At 39.4% G+C, this 22,330-nt stretch overlaps 1 protein-coding gene across 1 annotated transcript in view; it reads left to right on the top strand.

Annotated features, from left to right (window-relative positions):
- Positions 1-21,669, top strand: part of CNGA1 (cyclic nucleotide gated channel subunit alpha 1) — an 89,781-nt gene extending 68,112 nt beyond the window's left edge. The window contains exons 5-12 of the mRNA XM_055588497.1: positions 5,343-5,463; positions 6,939-7,058; positions 7,996-8,058; positions 16,228-16,269; positions 16,357-16,467; positions 17,671-17,778; positions 18,548-18,654; positions 20,165-21,669. Coding sequence (XP_055444472.1) covers positions 5,357-5,463; positions 6,939-7,058; positions 7,996-8,058; positions 16,228-16,269; positions 16,357-16,467; positions 17,671-17,778; positions 18,548-18,654; positions 20,165-21,579 — 2,073 coding nt within the window. The 5' untranslated portion in view covers positions 5,343-5,356 and the 3' untranslated portion in view covers positions 21,580-21,669. The remainder of the gene's footprint in view (positions 1-5,342; positions 5,464-6,938; positions 7,059-7,995; positions 8,059-16,227; positions 16,270-16,356; positions 16,468-17,670; positions 17,779-18,547; positions 18,655-20,164) is intronic.
- The last annotated feature ends 661 nt before the right edge of the window (positions 21,670-22,330 follow it).

Raw genomic sequence — 22,330 nt, 5'->3', positions numbered from 1 at the left:
TGAAGAAATTTCCTTTTATTCCTGGTTTGCTAAAGGTTTTTATTGTGAATAGTTATTAAATTTTGTTAAATGATTTTTCTGTATCTGTTGAAATGATCAGATTGTTTTCTCACTTTTTTCTGTTAATATAGATAGTTTCATTGTTTTTCAAATTTAAATTTATATTTTTCATTTAAGTTATGAAGTTGACTTTTTCTTATATTAGTTGTTTGTGAGTTTTGTCTTTGAGAATTGATCCTAAATGTTTCAGATTTGCAGATCTGAACTGTCAGGGAGGTAATAACATCAGCCTTAAAGTCTTTCTTGACCATTATTTTCTCTCTCCCACCGCTGTATTCAGAAATACAAATATTATTGGGTTAGTGTAGGGTACATAGCATAGAGTAATGTTTCTTTAAATGTAATTTAGGAATGGCTTGAAATAGAATTACTTAAGGTGCTTGATAGAATTGTAGATTCCTGTGCCCCATGACATTCATACTCTGAGAGCAGGACCGGGGAATCTGTATTTTACACAAAATTTACAGGTATCATTCATCCTAAATTTAGAGAACCACTGCTTCATAGTTAATTATGTTCATGTGTGTGAGTACACAGCACATCTTTCTGATATTTGATATAAAAAAGATACTATTCTGATTTTGCAGATGTAAAAACCAAGGCTGAATAAGGTTAAAAATCTCACTTGAGTTCATTCAACTAATAAATGGTAGAGGTAGATTTTGAACCCAAGTCAGACTGCTTCCTGGGCATTCACAATTTATATTCCAAGTTAATTTTGCCTGAATTGTTCATCAGGTTTCTCAATCATTTACTTTGCTTTATCTAAGTGAAGTTTTAGTTTTAGTTTTTTATTTTAATTGAAGGATAATTGTTCTACAATGTTGTGTTGGTTTCTTCATGAAGTTTTTTTATTGCCTTGCTTAAGTGAGAAAATTTTGTTATTCATTTAAAAATTAAAGTGGAAACTTTGTAAAAACAGTTGTTTCATTTAGATGCAAAGATTCATGTTTGAAAGCCAACAAAGGAATGAATTCTCTAAAAGAATTTTTTGTTTTTTGTTCAGATGTCTTACTAATTATCCTATGATACCAAAAAAGTTGAAAAGCATATGAAAAAAATCAACTGTTGCTAACATTAAAAACCCTTTCTCAAACTACAAATTTTGCCTTTAATATGTAAAAATCTTTAATGTAAAATTTCAAAATTAAATATTAGCAGCTAAAATTCAATACATATGAAAAGAATAACTTACCATAGTCAAGGAGATTTTATTCCATAACTATTAAAAGAATTTATTAATATAGTTCAGTATATTAATAGGGAAAATTGAAAGGAAAAATATGATTTTTTCTATAAAAGCAAGGGAGCCTTAATAAAAATCAACATTCATTCCAATTTCTAATTATTAAAAATTAATAAAATATGAATAAATGGAGATTTTGCTATCGTGTATCAAACATTTCTCTTAAGCTAACAGTCAGTAATATGCTTAAGAGTGAACCTATAAAACATTCTCATAAAGCCAAAAACCATACTAGGTGTCTCTTAAAATAGTTTTAATATCAGAATATCAAGACTGTTACTTGTATGTTCTGGAATTTTTAGTCAAGGTAACTAGACATAAAAAAGCTAAATACCTCATGAAAAAGACAAAGAATAATTTGTGTAAGTTCTATTATTTCATTACTGAAAGCAGAAATTGTTTAGCATAAAAACTATTAGAAATATTTTCAATTATTCAACTTTAACTGTAAAGGTCAGTTAGGTTGGCTGGTTTAAAATAAATAAGTAAATAAATATTTTTAATGATACAGCAAAAGCAATGGAAAAAAGGGAAAAGCAAGGGGAAAATGTCTTAACTATCTTGATAGAGACAAAAATGCAAAATATCTAGAAATTAATAAAAATATAGAACCTGTACTTAGAAACTTTTTCAAAAACATAAAGAAAAATAATTTTATAAATTTTTCTATAATTTTAATGCAAACTCCACCAAAATCTTTATGGTTGACAAAACAAATTTTGAACAATGACATTTCAAGCTAGTAGGGAAAAGATGGACTATTGATTATTGATTTAGTGCTAGACTATTGACTAGCCATTTAGAAAATGTAAAGTTAAATCCCTACCTCACACCTTACACCAAAATAAATTTGATAGATTAAAATTTAAATGTGAAAAAGGAAACCATAGAAACAGTGGAGAAAATGTGTTGATAAATAATTATAAGGTCTAGAGTGGAATTTTGTGTATTTTATTTTTCTGTTTATATATTTTTATTTTTTCCTAGAGTGAAGATGTATTAAAAAGTGATTGTGTGATATAAAAAAGGTTTTTTCCTATTATAACACTTAGGCCAATAAGAAATTATGGGAGAAGGGAAGTGATTCTTTGTTCTTCAGGTGCAAGCAAAGTCCTGGTTTGGTTCATTCTGACATATTGGATAATATTATTTGTCCTTATTTAATCTTTTTTACTCACACATAGTTTTTCCTATGTTGAGATGGATGAAATAATCATATATTCTCCTTTTGTTAATCCTAAGGTACAGGATCTCTCAGAAAGAGTGGAAATTGATGACAATAGGAAGCCAGCATGCTATAAATATAACCAGAATATCCATGTTAATACTGAAAAGGAGTCAATGAGATAGTTCTCAGTGGCTGTTTTTTTAAAAATTGCTTCATATTTAAATAAATATGCACACTTTTATTAACAAGCATCACAAAAATCCTGTTTACTATTTTTTGACTAATGATCACTAGTTATTTTCATTAGTTGTATGAATAGTAGAGTGAAATAAAGAACATTATTTATTGCCATCCTCACTTGAAGATGTAACATTTTAAAGAATGAAGGGTATTTTATACAGTTTCTCACATGAAATGGTGTCTTTTTTTTAATTTTTGCTTTTCTATTTTATTCATAACAAAGGCAAGTTTCCAAATAAAACCCAGAGATCAGTGGTAGAAAAATAACAAAGGAAAAATTCCCAGTCTATATAATAAAAACCTGGGAGTGCAGGGAAGTGGGGGGTGGTGGTGTGGGAGGAGAGGAATGGCAGGATGACCAGCCATGGAGCATAGATGGAGGTTTGGGATCTGTTGAAGTTGTCTCGTATCCCAGTCATCCTCTCACGTTGGCCTTCTTTGGGTCTTCATCAGCAGGACCACAGCAAGTGGTATTCAGTACAAGAACTGATGTTCTTAGAGCCCACGAATAGATACTGTGTTTTTATTTTGTTCACTGGAAGAAACATAGAGCTTAAAAGCTGAGAATTGTATTTTATTTGGGGACATTACCGAGAGCTATAGTTTGAGAGGCAACCTTGCAGATGGCTATGAGGGACGGATCCAAAGAGGTAGGGAGGGAACGAGGATATATATATGAGTTTTTGCTGAAAAAGAAAAGAAAAGAAAAGAAAATCTTGTTGTCGACCATCAAAAGATTACTGCTAATCACAAAAATTTGGAAGGAATGATGCTAAAGCTGAAACTCCAGTACTTTGGCCACCTTATGCGAAGAGTTGACTCATTGGAAAAGACTCTGATGCTGGGAGGGATTGGGGGCAGGAGGAGAAGGGGACGACAGAGGATGAGATGGCTGGATGGCATCACTAACTCGATGGACGTGAGTCTTGGTGAACTCCGGGAGTTGGTGATGGACAGGGAGGCCTGGCGTGCTGCGATTCATGGGGTTGCAAAGAGTCGGACATGACTGAGTGACTGAACTGAACTGAATCACAAAAATCAGACTTCCTAAGTTAGTGATTTTAGTGCTTTTCTATGTATGGGAAGTGTCAAGAGTCTGGGCTCACTGAAATTACTCCTTTGCTATGTATCTTAATTACCTAAGGCCAGTGGCCTGTTTCGCTCCACTCCAGTCCTCTTGCCTGGAAAATCCCATGGATGGAGGAGCCTGGAAGGCTGAAGTCCATGGGGTTGCTGAGGGTCAGACATGACTGAGCGACTTCACTTTCACTTTCATGCATTGGAGAAGGAAATGGCAACCCACTCCAGTGTTCTTGCCTGGAGAATCCCAGGGACGGGGGAGCCTGGTGGGCCGCCATCTATGGGGTCGCATAGAGGCGGACACAACTAAAGCAACTTAGCAGCAGCAGCAGCAGAACTTTATTAGTGGGGAGTCTTGGTCTCGGGGAGGAGCTGGTATGGATACCTACTGCCCATCTAGGCTCATTTTTCTGGGTATCAGATGTTGACTCTATGCAACTTTAAAGGAAACATCCTTAGGGATGAAATCCTGACAGGGTAGCTCTGTGAATACCAAGAAACAAGGGTAAGGGGAGGATCCTGGACACAGCTGGGCCCTTGGGACAGCAGAGCTTCAACATGGGACTTCATGTCCATGGGCACACAGGCACACTGTCCGGGCCCTGCAGGAACTTGTTTCCAGCCATGTCACTGCAGCACCCTGGAGACCCAGTAAGGAACTTGGAGTTAGTCATGATTGCAGGGGTGTCATCATGGAGCTAGTGGTTAAAGAACCCACCTACCAATGTAGGAGACAAAAAAGGAGCCGGTTTGATCCTTGAGTTGGAAAGATTCCCTGGAGGAGGGCATGGCAATCCACTCCAGTATTCTTGCCTAGAGAATCCCATGGACAGAAGAGCCTGGCAGGCTACAGTCCATAAGGTCAAAAAGAGTCAGTCATGACTGAAGCAGCTGAGCATGCATGCACCTCTGGGCGCTGGCAGAACATCAGGAAAGAAGGCAAAAGCTGATTTGCCTGCTGGCCATTCACTTTGTATAAAGCTGGGCTCCAGCCACCACAAGGTTGGGTTGCTTTGTTCTTGGTGTTTTCCTGATGCCTTAACTGGTTGTTTGGAAGCTGAGTGGTATGTATACCAGAATAACACAGTAAACCTGCTAAAATGTGGATCAGTTTCATCTTTATTCACTCCAAAGTTTGAATCCCACTTTTTTTTTCTGAATGCCTGTAGAAATTCATATCTGATTACATCCATTTTGGTATTTTATTTTACAGCTTTTTATTCATACTTCATTATTGGATGTGTATGTGAAGTCCCTATAGTTTTGTTCTACACTTACATTGTCTAAATATTTCAAAGTTAGGATAAATCCAAATTTTAAAAAGTTCTACACTTCTGGTACATTCTTGAATTTTAAAAAAATACACAAAAACCTATCTAGTGGTAATTTAAGTATTAGACCATTACTATATTCTATTAAAAATAATTTCTACCTGTAACTAGAAATAAGATTGTTAATACAGCCTTGGAAGAATGATAGAGTGAAACTTTGGATTATATCTTTAAGTATATAAAAAGTCTTCCTGCTAACAAGACTTTTTCCTCCCAGATATTAAACTAACCATGAAGAAAGTGATTATCAATACATGGCGCTCTTTTGTAAATATTCCCAATGTGGTTGGACCAGATGTTGAAAAGGAAATAACAAGGATGGAAAATGGAGCATGCAGGTAAATGCACACTTTCTTCTATGTATTTTTAATACCAACCACCATTCTTAAGTTTGAACGGGCTTAACTGCAGTTTAAGTTTTAATTTCAAACCTTGAACTTCATAATTTATTTAATTTAGTGAATTTGCTTCTACTTTGTGACAGCCTCAGTTCAGTTCAGTTCAGTTCAGTCTCTCAGTCGTGTCCGACTCTTTGCGACCCCATGAATTGCAGCACGCCAGTCCTCCCTGTCCATCACCAACTCCCGGAGTTCACTCAGACTCACGTCCATCGAGTCAGTGATGCCATCCAGCCATCTCATCCTCTGTCGTCCCCTTCTCCTCCTGCCCCCAATCCCTTCCAGCATCAGAGTTTTTTCCAGTGAGTCAACTCTTTGCATGAGGTGGCCAAAGTATTGGAGTTTCAGCTTTAGCATCACTTGTCTAACGAACATAGATATTATTGTGGGCATTCTTTAGAAGCACCTTTGCCAAATATTTCCTTTGTCACTGGCAGGACCTTTCCTCATGAAACATTTCACATCTAAAGGGACAACAGTGCCATGGAGAAATGTGGGGAAAAAGAATAGTGTGAAATGCTAATGTGTTTTAAGAGTATGATTTAAAGTGGTCACCCTATAAATGAAGCAAACATGTATAAATAAGTTGAATTTATTTTTGGTGAAATGAAATGTTACTACAAGTTAATTAAAAAGCCTGTATTATTTGACCTGAAGTATAGGTATCAAGGGCTACCCTAGTGGCTCAGAGTGTAAAGAATCCACCTGCAATCTGGGAGAACTGGGTTCGATCCTGGGTTGGGAAGATCCCCTGGAGGAGGGCATGGCAATCTGTTCCAGTGTTCTTGCCTGGAGAATCCTCATGGACAGAGGAGCCTGGCACACTACAGTCCATGGGGTCCCAAAGATTTGGACATGACTGAGCGACTAAACACATAGATATAAAGGGGGCTTCCCTAGTAGCTTAGCTGGTAAAGAATCCACCTGCAATTCAGGAGACCCTGGTAGGTTCCTGGGTCGGGAAGATCCCCTGGAGAAGGGATAGGCTGCCCACTCCAGTATCTTGCCTGGAAAATCCCCATGGACAGAGGAGCCTGGTGGGCTACAGTCCATGGCATAGCAAAGAGTCAGACACAACTGAGCGACTGAGCACACATGCACACGTAGATATCATACTTTCTATCTGACAAATACTAACATTATCATCATCAATTCATCAAACAATACAAATATGAGAGTCCTAGAGAGTAATTTCTTAATTACACGTATTGTGCTGGATTGTGCATATACTCTTAATTCTATTCTTCTTGAGAGTAAATTGCTACTTCTGCACAGTTCGCATTTCAGTCTTATTACACATTGTTGTCTGTGTTTGTTTGAGAGAGAAGAAGAGATCCCCCCAGTGAGAAATGTTGTTCCCCTATAATGGTTCAAAACGTTGATCTAATTCATCTTTGCCACCTTTGGGACCGTAGCTCCTTTTCTGATGATGATGACGACGGTGCCTCTATGTTTGAAGAATCAGAGAGTGAGAACCCCCACGCAAGGGATTCCTTTAGAAGTAATACACACGGAAGCGGACAACCATCACAGAGGTGAGCAATGTGATCGGTCCCTCCACACTTGTTTTTAGACTATTATTTAGATGAAAGAAAGGCACCATTCTTCCACTTGGTGGGCTTGGCAACCTTGATAAGCTTGGCAAACCTTCCTGCTGCCCAGCTACTCTGAAGTACATTCTGTTCCTTACTTTTCTCTTCTCTTGGGAAACTGCCACTGCCTGATGATAATTCATGTTCACGGGGCTCCAAGTCGTAAATACACTTTCCAATCAGTTTCCCTGAAACCTGTGTCTATCCCTTAGGAAATCTCATGCCTGAGTCCTCTCTGATTTCCTCCTCTTCTCTGATGCTTCTTCCAAGCAATTGTATGTGAGAGGGATTAGCTGTCATTCTCTAAAATGCTCTCTCCCCTTCAACCCTACTTTCAGGGAAGTCAAGCACTAGGGTGAGTATCGAGAAGAGAAAAGCTAATAAATCCACCTCAAACTGTTGACTCTGAGAGTGTAAAAGAAGTGTAGTATTGGTGTGGATGAGGGGTTCCCATTCTATCACGATTATTCATGTTTTCTTTGGCTTTATCCCTCTTTTTTCCCCCTCTCCTCTTTCTTTCTCCACTGACCACCTTCAGCTTTCCTTTTGTTTTCATTTCTCTTGTCTTCCATGACAGTCTAAGACTTAGATTTCTTGCTGAGAGTTAGTAGCATCCAACTTGGCTTACTCAGGTTGTAAGAATGCTAATGTGATCCATTGTCAGCACTGATGAATAGACATTTACCGATCGCTTTGATTCATGGCACTAACATTCAGCAACTCACACTTCATGGAAGCTCTCTATTTTCAAAAATTGCCTAGGCACTGGTTAGTAATGGGTAGAAACTGGAAAGCAGTTGTTCTTTAAGACTGTTTGCTTGCCATGGACATTGTATATATGGTAACTACTAAGACTTCACTGTACTTTTTCATTTCCCAGGGAGCAATACCTGCCTGGAGCCATTGCACTTTTTAATGTTAACAACAGCAGCAATAAGGAGCAGTAAGTATATCGACAATAGAAAGCCAAACCTTTGTTTTTAAAGAAAACCAGTAAAAAGGCATAAATTCGCCTGAATGTGTTAGACTCCAAATACTTATTTGGCAAACTCTATCTAATGCAATTCCAATCCCAAAGAAAGGCAATGCCAAAGAATGCTCAAACTACCGCACAATTGTACTCATCTCACACACTAGTAAAGTAATGCTCAAAATTCTCCAAGCCAGGCTTCAGCAATATGTGAACCGTGAACTTCCTGATGTTCAAGCTGGTTTTAGAAAAGGCAGAGGAACCAGAGATCAAATTGCCAACATCCGCTGGATCATGGAAAAAGCAAGAGAGTTCCAGAAAAACATCTATTTCTGCTTTATTGACTATGCCAAAGCCTTTGACTGTGTGGATCACAATAAACTGTGGGAAATTCCGAAAGAGATGGGAATACCAGACCACCTGATCTGCCTCTTGAGAAATTTGTATGCAGGTCAGGAAGCAACAGTTAGAACTGGACATGGAACAACAGACTGGTTCCAAATAGGAAAAGGAGTTCGTCAAGGTTGTATATTGTTACCCTGTTTATTTAACTTATATGCAGAGTACATCATGAGAAATGCTGGACTGGAAGAAACACAAGCTGGAATCAAGATTGCCAGGAGAAATCTCAATAACCTCAGATATGCAGATGACACCACCCTTATGGCAGAAAGTGAAGAGGAACTCAAAAGCCTCTTGATGAAAGTGAAAGTGGAGCGTGAAAAAGTTGGCTTAAAGCTCAACATTCAGAAAACGAAGATCATGGCATCTGGTCCCATCACTTCATGGGAAATAGATGGGGAAACAGTGGAAACAGTGTAAGACTTTATTTTTCTGGGCTCCAAAATCACTACAGATGGTAACTGCAGCCATGAAATTAAAAGACGCTTACTCCTTGGAAGGAAAGTTATGACCAGCCTAGATAGCATATTCAAAAGCAGAGACATTACTTTGCCAACAAAGGTTCGTCTAGTCAAGGCTATGGTTTTTCCTGTGGTCATGTATGGATGTGAGAGTTGGACTGTGAAGAAGGCTGAGCGCCGAAGAGTTGATGCTTTTGAACTGCGGTGTTGGAGAAGACTCTTGAGAGTCCCTTGGACTGCAAGGAGATCCAACCAGTCCATTCTGAAGGAGATCAGCCCTGGGATTTCTTTGGAAGGAATGATACTAAAGCTGAAACTCCAGTACTTTGGCCACCTCATGCTAAGAGTTGACTCATTGGAAAAGACTCTGATGCTGGGAGGGATTGGGGGCAGGAGGAGAAGGGGACAACAGAGGATGAGATGGCTGGATGGCATCACTGACTCGATGGACATGAGTCTGAGTGAACTCCTGGAGTTGGTGATGGACAGGGAGGCCTGGTGTGCTGCGATTCATGGGGTGGCAAAGAGTCGGACACGACTGAGCGACTGATCTGATCTGATCTAATGCAATTGCAAAGATATTCTTTTGTTTTGTCATTTGGTTATTTCCTTCTGAAAAATGGACCTAGCCATGTTAAAAGTAGTATGCGTTTATTTGAATACATGTAGGAAACCCTTGTCTAGAGCACATGTGCAATTGCACCTCCATGTGGTTAGGGTTAGGGTGGCTGACCAAATAAATGAAACGTTATTAATCGTTCTCATTCTGAGTCAATATGTCTTAGGTCAAGTTTCCCAGGACGCAGTCTCTGGGATGGAGGCTTGTATGTGGAGGTTTATTGGGAGTGCTTTCAGAAATGACACCTAGAAGGGAGTTAAGGCAGTAGGACTGGGTAGAGAGAGAAGCTGGGCTTCGTAAATAGAGTTGATGTGCCATGTGATGCCGTGATGGCCCTTCAGAATTGTTCCATATAGTTAGGTGATAGGACTGGGCTTTGTATGCATGCACAGTCATTGGATGAGGGCTGCCTCAGGAAGGGTAGCATAATTTTGAGCATGGTGGCTTCCTTCAACCAAGGCTACCCAAGGGAGAGGGAAACTATAAGCTGGCAGTAACCAAAACTGGACACTGGCACTGGTCAAAGCCCTGAAGCGAAAAAGCAAATTAGTATCCATATTATAGGGCTTTCCTGGTGTCTCAGCAGTAAAGAATCTGCCTGCAATACAGGAAAAGCAAGAGATGCGCGTTTGATCCCTGGGTTGGGAAGATCCCTTGGAGAAGGAAATAGTAATCCACTCCAGTATTCTTGCCTGGAAAATTCTGTAGACAGAAGAGCCTAGCAGGCTACAGTCCATGGAGTTGCAAAAGAGTTAGACATGACTTAGTGACTGAGCACAGCATCCATAATATATATTGATTCAAGTCAGAATTATCTGATACCCTTTCCATGGTGTAATTAACTTGCCACCAAGTGACCACTTTCTTCAAGTAATGGTGCTGTTTTAGAGTCATAGCATTAGTCTTTGTAACTGGAAGGTTAGACAGTATTAGCAGCAGTTCAATCACCTGGGTGAATGGGACCTCTGTGCTGGGCCCATACATCATCTCCATCTCTATCACCATGGTTGCTCCATTCATGTCCCTGTGTGTCAGCATCATTGAAGATGCCAGTGACAGAGGGTAGCTTTATCAGCAGGCAGGTTTTTTTCTACTTGCTTGTTTTTATTTTCCTTTTCCATGGCAACTGATATTTGATGGGCATTAACATGGGATACAGAGATTTTAAAACTTTGTGCCCATGCTCCTGAAGTCCATTTAGTCTGCCTGTTCTCCAGAATTATTTTTGCTGATCTTTCAGTATCTTTTCATGAGGTCCCTGACCAACCAGCCAATGCATTGTGACTGTCCATGAATCCTTGTACATTCTTAATTTGAGCCATTTCTTTTTTCCCACAAAGTGGATGACTATGCAGTGTTTGACACTGTCCCATTGGTAAGATTAACCTCACTGTCTTTTAAGGCCACCTCTCCGTAGTGCTTTTCTGTAGACAACAGCTCATTTTGGCTTAATCCAAAGTGTCAAACTGACTCATCATAGATCATGCTCTATCAGCTGCTCATACAAAGCCAATATATGGCCATGATAGGGCAGAAGGAGTAGCTTTGAGACAGCAGTGGTAGATGATATGGGGAGAAGGTGCTGAGCCACCTGCTCAATCCCAAATATACCACTTTATCATATGATAGACTGCAATACAACTTTAGGACTTATTAGTTCTGACAAGATCCAGCTCGTGGTCAGCGGTCATTGTCTATTCTATGGTTAGATAATCCTCCTTAAGGTCCCAGTTAACTTGATGTCATTGATACAGATATCGTGGACCAATGTGGTAATCTGAGGAATGTCCAGATGGCCTAGGTCCCTCGAGATTATGTCATGATAGTAGGTGGGAGAGTTAACATAGCCCTGGAAAATACTGTAGATGACATACTATTGTCCATCCCTTGTGGATATGGACTGTTTATGACCTTTCCCTGATAGTGATTAAATATAATGCATTCTCCCCGAATATAACACTGACCCAGAATCTTAGGAATCTGGTATAGATTGGGTGAGTGCATTATTTTTCACATTCACTAGAATGGCTGTAATGGGAGCTACTATTTGGTTGATTTTGCAGTAGTCTGCTGCTGTCCAGCAGGATCCATTTGGTTGTAGTAGGGGTCAGACATTGAATTAAATGAGGATGTGATGGGGAAACACCACCCCTGCATGCACTAGGTCTTTAAGGACTGATTTCCTTTCCTGTCCAGGATGCAATATTGTGTGTTTGTTTGTTTTTTGCCGGAAGGTAGGAAACAGCTTTATGGCTTCCACTTGATCCTCCTCACTATGTTAGTTCATCTTCCACAAGCCAAGAAACTTGTGGAGACGTTGTTGTTGTTGTTCAGTTGCTCAGTCATGTCTGACTCTTTGTGACCCCATAGACTGCAGCACGCCAGGCTTTCCTGCCATTCACCATCTCCCAGAGTTTGCCCAAACTCATGTCCATTGAGTCAGTGATGCCATCCAACCATCTCATCCTCTACAGGAGAAAGTATAAACACATGACACCTACTATGACAAGTATATTCAATAATGATTTCCCCAGTCTTCCCTGTAAAGAGAATCAATGGATTTCAAAGGAGGAGAAGGGGACAACAGAGGATAAAATGGTTGGATGGCATCACTGACTCGATGGACATGAGTTTGAGCAAGCTCTGGGAGTTGGTGATGGACAGGGAAGCCTGGCATGCTGCAGTCCATGGGATTGCAAAGAGCTGGACTTGACTGAGCGACTGAACTGAACTGAACTGGAGAAATGACCACAAGGGGGCATCTTCAGACCCAATGGAGGCCCCACAAATTACTACCAAACCACCATATGTCCCCCGTTTTAATGGAAGGGGGCATGATAATGCTTTAGTTCCTGGGTCTCAATAACAAAACTTGGGTCCTCTGCCAAGTGGTCTTTAATGTATCTAGGCATTCTTTTTATCCCCCAGGGTGCCTGTCTGCATGCTAAGTCACTTCAGTCGTGTCTGACTCTGCAACACTGTAGCCCACCAGGCTCCTCTGTCTATGATGATTCTCCAGGCAAGAATACTGGAGTGGGTTACCATGCTTTCCACCAGGGGATCTTCCTGACCCAGGGATCCAACCTGTGTCTCCTATGACTCCTGCACTGCAGGTGGATTCTTGACTGCTGAGCCATCGGGAAGCCCCACTAGGGTACAGTTACCTAAGTAAATGACCACTGATTGTCTTTAAGCGAAAGACTGGGGAAATCATTACTGAATATACTTGTCATTGCTGTTGTAGTCCTTCTTCATGGGAGCTTGGCTTTTCCTCCAGTCAGGGGTTTCATTTTGAAAGCTTACTCAGGTTTAGAAACTGTTCAAGGGGTTGTGACTTTTTATTGGTGTAACTTGCCCTCAACCTGCTGATCATCCATTCCTGTTTTTTTTTTTTTTTTTATTGTAAATGTTAGACAGTACCCTAACAAGTCAATGGGATGCCCACCTATCTAGGAACGCCGTAGACTATTAACCCCTTCTATAGCTTTCTGTGGGTTAAGGCCCTGGCTACTGTGTGCTGCCGCTGCTGCTGCTAAGTCGCTTCAGTCGTGTCCGACTCTGTGCGGCCCCATAGACGGCAGCCCACCAGGCTCCCCCGTCCCTGGGATTCTCCAGGCAAGAACACTGGAGTGGGTTGCCATTTCCTTCTCCAATGCATGAAAGTGGAAAGTGAAAGTGAAGTCGCTCAGTCGTGTCCGACTCTTTGCGACCCCATAGACTGCAGCCCACCAGGGTCCTCCGTCCACGGGATTTTCCAGGCAAGAGTACCGAAGTGGGGTGCCGTGGCCTTCTCCGGCTATTATGTGCACTTAACTGCTAATTACAACAATCAGGCCCACTTCTTTTCTGATGGGTAAGCACTGCCGCTGATCTCCATGATTCTAGATCCTGCCATCCCTATTGCTCTCAGGGAATCTGGTTCTATACCCAGGTCAGTGTCTCTCACTGCTCGCTGAAGTAAACAGAGGACAACACCACTGAGCTGCTCAGTGATGATGGTGCCCCTCTCACCAGCACAGTACCTATCATTTTTGTATCCTCTCAGCCCTCTTAGGGAACACAATCAGTTGGTGGGCTAGTTTGCTTACTTAGTATATTCATTTTAGCATGCCGCTTCTCTGAATCTTTCTGATACCTTCTTCCACCATCTGCCATGACATTTTGTAATTTTTATGTCACTTAGTGTGAGCCATCACCTTTTCTAAACTTTTTTTTTCTTTTATTTTAAACTTTACAATATTGTATTGGTTTTGCCAAATATCGAAATGAATCTGTCACAGGTATACATGTGTTCCCCATCCTGAACCCTCCTCCCTCCTCCCTCCCCATACCATCCCTCTGGGTCGTCCCAGTGCACCAGCCCCAAGCGTCCAGTATCGTGCATCGAACCTGGCCTGGCGACTCGTTCCATATATGATATTATACATATTTCAATGCCATTCTCCCAAATCATCCCACCCTCTCCCTCTCCCACAGAGTCCAAAAGACTGTTCTATACATCAGTGTCTCTTTTGCTGTCTCATACACAGGGTTATTGTTACCATCTTTCTAAATTCCATATATATGCGTTAGTATACTATATTGGTGTTTTTCTTTCTGGCTTACTTCACTCTGTATAATAGGCTCCAGTTTCATCCACCTCATTAGAACTGATTCAAATGTATTCTTTTTAATGGCTGAGTAAGACTCCATTGTGTATATGTACCACAGCTTTCTTATCCATTCATCTGCTGATGGACCTCTAGGTTGCTTCCATATCCTGGCTATTATAAACAGTGCTGCGATGAACATTGGGGTACACGTGTCTCTTTCCCTTCTGGTTTCCTCGGTGTGTATGCTCAGCAGTGGGATTGCTGGATCATAAGGCAGTTCTATTTCCAATTTTTTAAGGAATCTCCACACGGTTCTCCATAGTGGCTATACTAGATTACATTCCCACCAACAGTGCAAGAGGGTTCCCTTTTCTCCACACCCTCTCCAGCATTTATTGCTTGTAGACTTTTGGATCGCAGCCATTCTGACTGGCATGAAATGGTACCTCATAGTGGTTTTGATTTGCATTTCTCTGATAATGAGTGATGTTGAGCATCTTTTCATGTGTTTGTTAGCCATCTGTATGTCTTCTTTGGAGAAATGTCTATTTAGTTCTTTGGCCCTTTTTTTTAAAATTTTATTTTATTTTTAAACTTTACATAATTGTATTAGTTTTGCCAAGCATCAAAATGAATCCGCCACAGGTATACATGTGTTCCCCATCCTGAACCCTCCTCCCTCCTCCCTCCGCATACTATCTCTCTGGGTCGTCCCAGTGCACCAGTCCCAAGCATCCAGTATCGTGCATCGAACCTGGACTGGCAACTCGTTTCATACATGATATTTTACATGTTTCAATGCCATTCTCCCAAATCTTCCCACCCTCTCCCTCTCCCACAGAGTCCATAAGACTGTTCTATACATCAGTGTCTCTTTTGCTGTCTCGTATCTTTGGCCCATTTTTTGATTTGGTCATTTATTTTTCTGGAATTGAGCTGTAGGAGTTGCTTGTATATTTTTGACCTTTTCTAAACTTTTAAATGCCATCCAAGAAGGTGCCAGCACCATCTCCCAGGGTCTGTGTGAGGATGTGAAATCCTGTATCATAGGAATGTATTCCTATAGCTGTAAATTCCATCTTATCTGACTTTATATTCTGTTCCTGTTATGTGCCAAGCCCTGGCTCCTTGTCGGTTTTATCTCCTGTTTCTCCTTGGTAGCAGTTTTCTACTTCCACTGGGCCATTCCTACCCAGATGAAGTTCATTTGTGTATTTGCACCTGAAAGTTTCCCTCCCTTTAGCATTCTTCCTCTTCTTCTCAGCCTCTACAACTCTTACCCATACCTGGATGCCCTAGTTTATTCCTACTTCTCTTTAACAGCATTCTCTGACTATCCCAGTAGTAATGAGATGCTTGTTCATTCAACTCTGAATAATATATTTTCCCAAGACATCTGAGCCAACAGTGACAGCCTACTATTACTTTTGCTCTGTCTGACTCCAGAATCCATTCTTCTGCTGACAGAGAAAGCCAACTGCAGAAAGAGGCCTCTAATCACATACTCTCCACTCAAGAAGAAACTGTACATAGAAGATGATCTCAAATCCAGTGAATGATTCTAAGAACTGGAATTCTAATTCTGTTACCACAGAACTTTTTGACTGCTCCTAAAACATTGCTTCAGCCAGGATTACCCCTCCAGAGAAATATCATGACATTTTCTGGAAATTCTCAAAGTTCTTATTCAAGTATAAATCTAAGTGACATCAAGAAGCTGAAAGTTTAAGTAACCATTTTTTGGATATGTACTGAGACTTTGAAAGTGCACTCTTACATCTGTTATTTTGTAAATTTCCCTCCCTGTGTTTATGCCTTTATCCACCTCCATATTCTCCAAATTTCTACATGCACTAATTCCTGGGAATTTTTATTTGCTTCTTATCTGGGTATGTGTCTACTTTTGGTTGAACACTCCATTAAGAGATCAGATTTCTGGTCTCTGAACATGGGGGTGTGTTCTTGAACACAAAGCTCAGAATTCTTGCCCAATGAAGAGAAAAGTGAATAAGAATGGAAGTCGGAACGTGATTTGTTTATGTGATGCAGATACTGTTTTTTCCTATAGAGAACCAAAGGAAAAGAAGAAAAAGAAAAAAGAAAAGAAGAGGTAAGTGAGACTTTGCCTTGAATGACCCCAAATTTTTCTGCCCATAATATTTTTGTATTTTACCAACTATATTGCTCACTTTTTCAGCAAACCAGATGATAAAAATGAAAATAAAAAGGACTCAGAAAAGAAAAAGAAGAAAGAAAAGGACAAAGACAAGAAAAAGAAAGAGGAGAAAGGCAAAGATAAGAAAGAGGAGTAAGTATTTTTAATGGCATTGAGATTAGAAGTAAATTTGTGATAGGTTTTGGATGCAGAGATAATTTCCCAGAAATTCACAGGAAAGAGGCCCTGTGTAAAGGCTAAATAAATTGTTGTCAAATGCGAATTAATTTTTTTTTCCAATTTCCTTAAAATTAGCAATGGTAGTCTTAATCTTAATTTTCTCATCAAGAACTTTCAGTGTCATAGTTAATTTCCTTCCTCAAGCACTGGTGAAGATAAACTTATTATTGGGACATATTTAGGATCCAAATAAAATTGCATTTCTAGGCTCTTACCATCATTTTTTTATTTGAAGTAAAAATTTAATAATTTCATTAATGTTTTTGAGTCATCTATACTATATGGCAAATAATCTAAAGTAAAGTAGTCTCATTACAAAAGCCATGCTTAAGAGTTAAAATTTCATAAGAATAAGACTAAGTGATGTTTTCTGAGCTATCTTTTTGCTTTATAATTAAAGAAAAACTTGTTCGTTTAACTTACTCAAAGAAAGCTCCTTATCAGACAATGGTTTAATTATTTGTGCCTGTTAGCACTTTGTTGATGTTGTATATAGGGGAAAATCCTTAAAAATAATAGGCTTGATACCAGAAAGTTTTAAAAATGTCATTTGATGGTATAGTTTCTTCCTTTCTTCTTTCTCTTGTCCTCTACTTCTTCTCAATTCTTCATTCACACTTACGGACGAGTACTTTTTATTAGATTGTGTTATATTCTTCTCTCCATACAGATGAGAAAGAAGCCATGAGTTCCCCCTCACAATGTGGTCCCTGATTGTTATATTACCTGGTAAGGGGAGTGGCAAAACCATCATTCTCCCACCACCCGTAACCCTCCAAAGGGATCTGTGGAATATCCAGTCTGGCATGATCTATGCCGTTGTTCTTTCTCAGTAGCTGGAGTGATAGAAGTGTCTGCAGCATCACAGTTAAATAAGGGCTTGGATAAAGTCTAAAGTATGGTTTAATGTGAGACTAATAATTTAACTATCCACCCCTCACTAACCAGTTTCTTATGATTAATGCACTATGTCAAACTAGTCTTCCCACTGTGGAGTGAGCTTCTCCAGCTTGTTTTCATATCATTAATTGTGGGTGATGGGTGTAACCATATTTGATATGTGAAATAAAAATCTTGTTTCTTGGTAACCTTCCCTTTATTTCTAATTGCTGGTAGAGAGAAGAAGGAAGTCGTGGTTATTGATCCCTCAGGAAATACATATTACAACTGGCTGTTCTGCATCACCTTACCTGTTATGTATAACTGGACCATGATTATTGCAAGGTGTCTATATATTTTTATGAATCTCAACCCACTTTTAGTTTCCAATTTCACTGACTTAACAGTTTGGCTTAGAACTCTTTAGGACACACCTTTCTCCACCACCAGTTTTCTAGATGTTACATCATTCTCTGTGTTTTCCTAAGATCAAGAGTTCTTTGGTTTCCAATATCCCTGGAAATCCAGAACTGGGATGGGGGATATGGGCATACTTTTAAACTTTTTAATTGCTCAATCATTTAATTAGAGTTTGGGGAGAAACTTTTTATTTTCTTTGGCCTGCAAGAAAAAGAAAATTGCCAAGACTGGAAAAAGATCAAAGATCTAGGTTTTATAGAGCAAGATGGGTTTCCCAAGTAGTATCTATGGTTCCTTGTCTTTTAGACAGTGAACATCTCAGTCACCTAGGGCCAAGTGTGATTTCCTGAGGCACTTTGGGTATAAACAGTCAGTATGAACCTGGTTATCAATGTGTATCACCAAAAATTATCAGTATTTTGACATTAGCTTGAGCCATTTATTTTCATTTGATATTTTCACAAAGCTGACTGGTATAATGGAAAGAATGTTGAAATTCAGAAATGTGAAAAAACTAAATCTAACCCTCAGATTTGGGAAAACCACGGTTGAGTAAATGGATTCTAAGGACCCCTTCCTCACCTTAGTGTATTATATTTCTCATCATGATAAAAATTATACAAAGAGGACTTTTATTTAAATTTATTTAAATTGGTCCCCTTTCATTTTATTTATACAAGTTTTTCTTTTACAGAGCATGTTTTGATGAACTTCAGTCTGATTATCTAGAATACTGGCTTGCTTTTGATTACTTATCAGATGTAGTCTATCTTCTTGATATGTTTGTACGAACAAGGACAGGTAAATATGTTTAGTTTTCGATATTTTGCAATTTTGTGCTTTTGTCTCTGTTTAATTTTAAATTTATTAATTCAAGTATTCTTAAAGAAAACAAAGAGGTTTTTGAGAAGAAAAGTCACCACTGAAAGCAAGAGTACCATATACTCAACCATAGGCTGGTCTGTGTTAGTCGCTCAGTTGTGTCTGACTCTTTGCGACCCCATGGACTGTAGCCTGCCGAGTTCCTCTGTCCATGGACTCCTCCAGGCAAGAATATTGGAGTGGGTTCTCATTGCCTTCTCCAGGGGATCTTTTTGACTCAAGGATTGAACCTGAGTCTTCCACATTGCAGAAGGTTCTTAACCATTTGAGCCACCAGGGAAGCCCAACCCACAGGCTTAGGCCACTCCAACTGATTCAGAAGGACATAACTAGCAACCTTCTGGATATGGATTGATGGCTTTCCTCCATTAGCCTGTTCACTGGGTTTATACCAGGCAAGAGGAACAGAGAGAACAGAAATATTCTGCAGCTCTGTGAGGAAAGGGTAATTGCTACTTAACAGAGGTACCTTGAAGAGACATGGGGGAAAAGGTCATTGTACTTAGCAGAGCTGTCCTAGAAATATTATAAGAAACAGGACATACATCCTTAATTAAACTTTATGGTTCATAGGGAGGCATTATTGACCAATAATCTGGGCAGGATCTGATAGCTTCTTACTTAAGTATTCTTGTTAAATAGGTATAAGCTTATTGTTTATATACTACTCTCTACATGCAAAGGTAACCTATGTATGCAGAGAATGGCTTTTAAGAATCATTATGTAAAATAGCGACATTCTCTAGTATCAGTGCATTGAAACAATATTTCAGTTCTGTTCTATGCACAGCTCTGGTAACCAAAATAGGAAGAGAAATAAAATTTTCCCTAGTGAAATATATCAGAGCTTTGAAATTCTGGGTTTAATACACAGGGCCCATGGTAGCAGCTTAAGTGAAAGGGAGATCCCAGATGTCTAATTTAGCCTGAGGAAGGTCAAGAAAGAGATATGAAAATGAAGCCTCTAAGGAGATAGGCTTCACATTGAAAGGGTAAGGCAAGACTATGTAGGACAGTCAAACAGCAAGGAGGTACCCAAGCTTCAAGGGTGAGGCTGGGATTCTGACAAAAGAGTGGCATGAGGAATTAAACACAGTGCTGGAGTATGCAGAAAACTTTGTATGAACACTGTTTATAAAAAGAATAGCTTAACCTGGACAATACGCTGAGCCTAGAGAAATTTGCATATATACCTCATATATATACATTGCATATAATCTCTCACTTTTGTACTTATAAAGCTAGATTTTTTATTTCTGCCAAAGAACATTTTCCACAGCCATATGTTGATCTCATTACATTGCTGAAAGTGTATTTATTGAAATGAGCTCTTGTTTTGAACTCAAAAAAGTTGGTTGAAAGTTACTTTAGAAAAATTCACAACGGCATAAAAAGGAAAAACTTTTTTTTTTTTTTTTTTCTATTTTAGGTTACCTAGAACAAGGACTACTGGTGAAGGAAGAGCGTAAACTCATAGAGAAGTATAAATCAACCTTTCAATTTAAACTTGATGTTCTATCAGTGATCCCAACTGATCTGCTGTATATTAAGTTTGGCTGGAATTATCCAGAAATTAGATTAAACAGATTGTTAAGGATCTCTCGAATGTTTGAGTTCTTCCAGAGAACAGAAACACGGACAAACTACCCAAACATCTTCAGGATCTCTAACCTTGTCATGTACATCATCATCATCATCCACTGGAATGCGTGTGTGTACTTCTCTATTTCCAAAGCTATTGGGTTTGGAAATGACACATGGGTCTATCCTGATGTTAATGATCCTGATTTTGGCCGTTTGGCTAGAAAATATGTGTACAGTCTTTACTGGTCTACGCTGACTTTGACCACTATTGGTGAAACACCACCTCCTGTGAGGGATTCTGAGTATTTCTTTGTGGTGGCTGATTTCCTCATTGGAGTGTTAATTTTTGCCACCATTGTCGGTAACATAGGTTCTATGATTTCCAACATGAATGCGGCCAGGGCAGAATTTCAAGCAAGAATTGATGCGATCAAGCAATACATGCATTTTCGAAATGTAAGCAAAGATATGGAAAAGCGAGTTATTAAATGGTTTGACTATCTGTGGACCAACAAAAAAACAGTGGATGAGAGAGAAGTCTTGAAATATCTACCTGATAAACTAAGAGCAGAGATCGCCATCAATGTTCACTTAGACACATTAAAAAAGGTGCGCATTTTTGCAGACTGTGAAGCTGGTCTGTTGGTGGAGTTGGTCTTGAAATTACAACCCCAAGTCTACAGTCCTGGAGATTACATTTGCAAGAAAGGGGATATTGGCCGAGAGATGTACATCATCAAGGAAGGCAAACTCGCCGTGGTGGCTGATGACGGGATCACTCAGTTTGTAGTATTGAGTGATGGCAGCTACTTTGGTGAAATCAGTATCCTTAATATTAAAGGTAGCAAAGCTGGCAATCGAAGAACAGCCAATATTAAAAGCATTGGCTACTCAGATCTATTCTGTCTCTCAAAAGATGACCTCATGGAAGCTCTAACTGAGTACCCAGATGCCAAAGGTATGCTAGAAGAGAAAGGGAAGCAAATCTTGATGAAAGATGGTCTACTGGACATAAACATTGCAAATGCTGGAAGTGATCCTAAAGATCTTGAAGAGAAGGTCACCCGAATGGAGAGCTCAGTAGACCTCCTGCAAACAAGGTTTGCTCGGATCCTGGCTGAGTATGAGTCAATGCAGCAGAAACTGAAGCAGAGGCTAACCAAGGTTGAGAAATTTCTGAAACCACTTATTGACACAGAATTTTCAGCTATCGAAGGATCTGGAACTGAAAGTGGGCCCAAAGACTCTACACAGGACTGAAAAGCTGGTTTTTCATAAGGACATTCCTCAGGATCCTTTTGGTGATGTGATGAAGGTACCTGTAAGCTGGAAGACAAGGATGACTCAGCTGGGAATTTTTCCATAGGGAAAATGTGCTTTGGTACAGGGCACAAAGCCATACATTTGCTTGTGAGGTACTGTAGCTAAAGAATCATCACACTTAGAATTTTTCACAATGGATAACCTGCAAAGATAGGAACCAATTAACTTGTCAGCATCTCTTATCTTCTAATTTTTTCACATATGGTCCTTTTATGTAACACTCTTTATAAAAGTGAACAAGCATCTCTCACTTTCAGACAATTTATATTGCTCAGGGGCAACTGAAAATTATCATGTACCTCATGTTCAGGATACTATTTAAAAAGAATTAGAATGCAATAAAGTGAGACAAATCCTAAAGCTATAGCGAATATTATTTATTTGATAATTTGGTCAAGAGTTTAGGACATTTTAGAGCTTCCAGGTCATTTTAAAGACCTTAATCATTTATGCTAGAGCTTGGGAAGAATGGTTGAAAGAAACTTCTTACTGATATAAGCATGACAAATCATATTTATATACGTGTGTATGTATATATGTGCATGTGTGTATATATATGTACATATGCACATACACATACATACACACATGGTGTGTGCATGCTCACTCATGTCTGACTCTTTGCAGCTGCATGGGCTGAAGTTTGCCAGACTCCTGTATCTGTGGGATTCTCTAGGCAAGAATACTG

This window comes from Bubalus kerabau, chromosome 7 (assembly GCF_029407905.1).
Source record: "Bubalus kerabau isolate K-KA32 ecotype Philippines breed swamp buffalo chromosome 7, PCC_UOA_SB_1v2, whole genome shotgun sequence".
Taxonomy (NCBI): Eukaryota; Metazoa; Chordata; class Mammalia; order Artiodactyla; family Bovidae; genus Bubalus; species Bubalus kerabau.
This window is presented reverse-complemented; position numbering and strand designations above follow the sequence as displayed.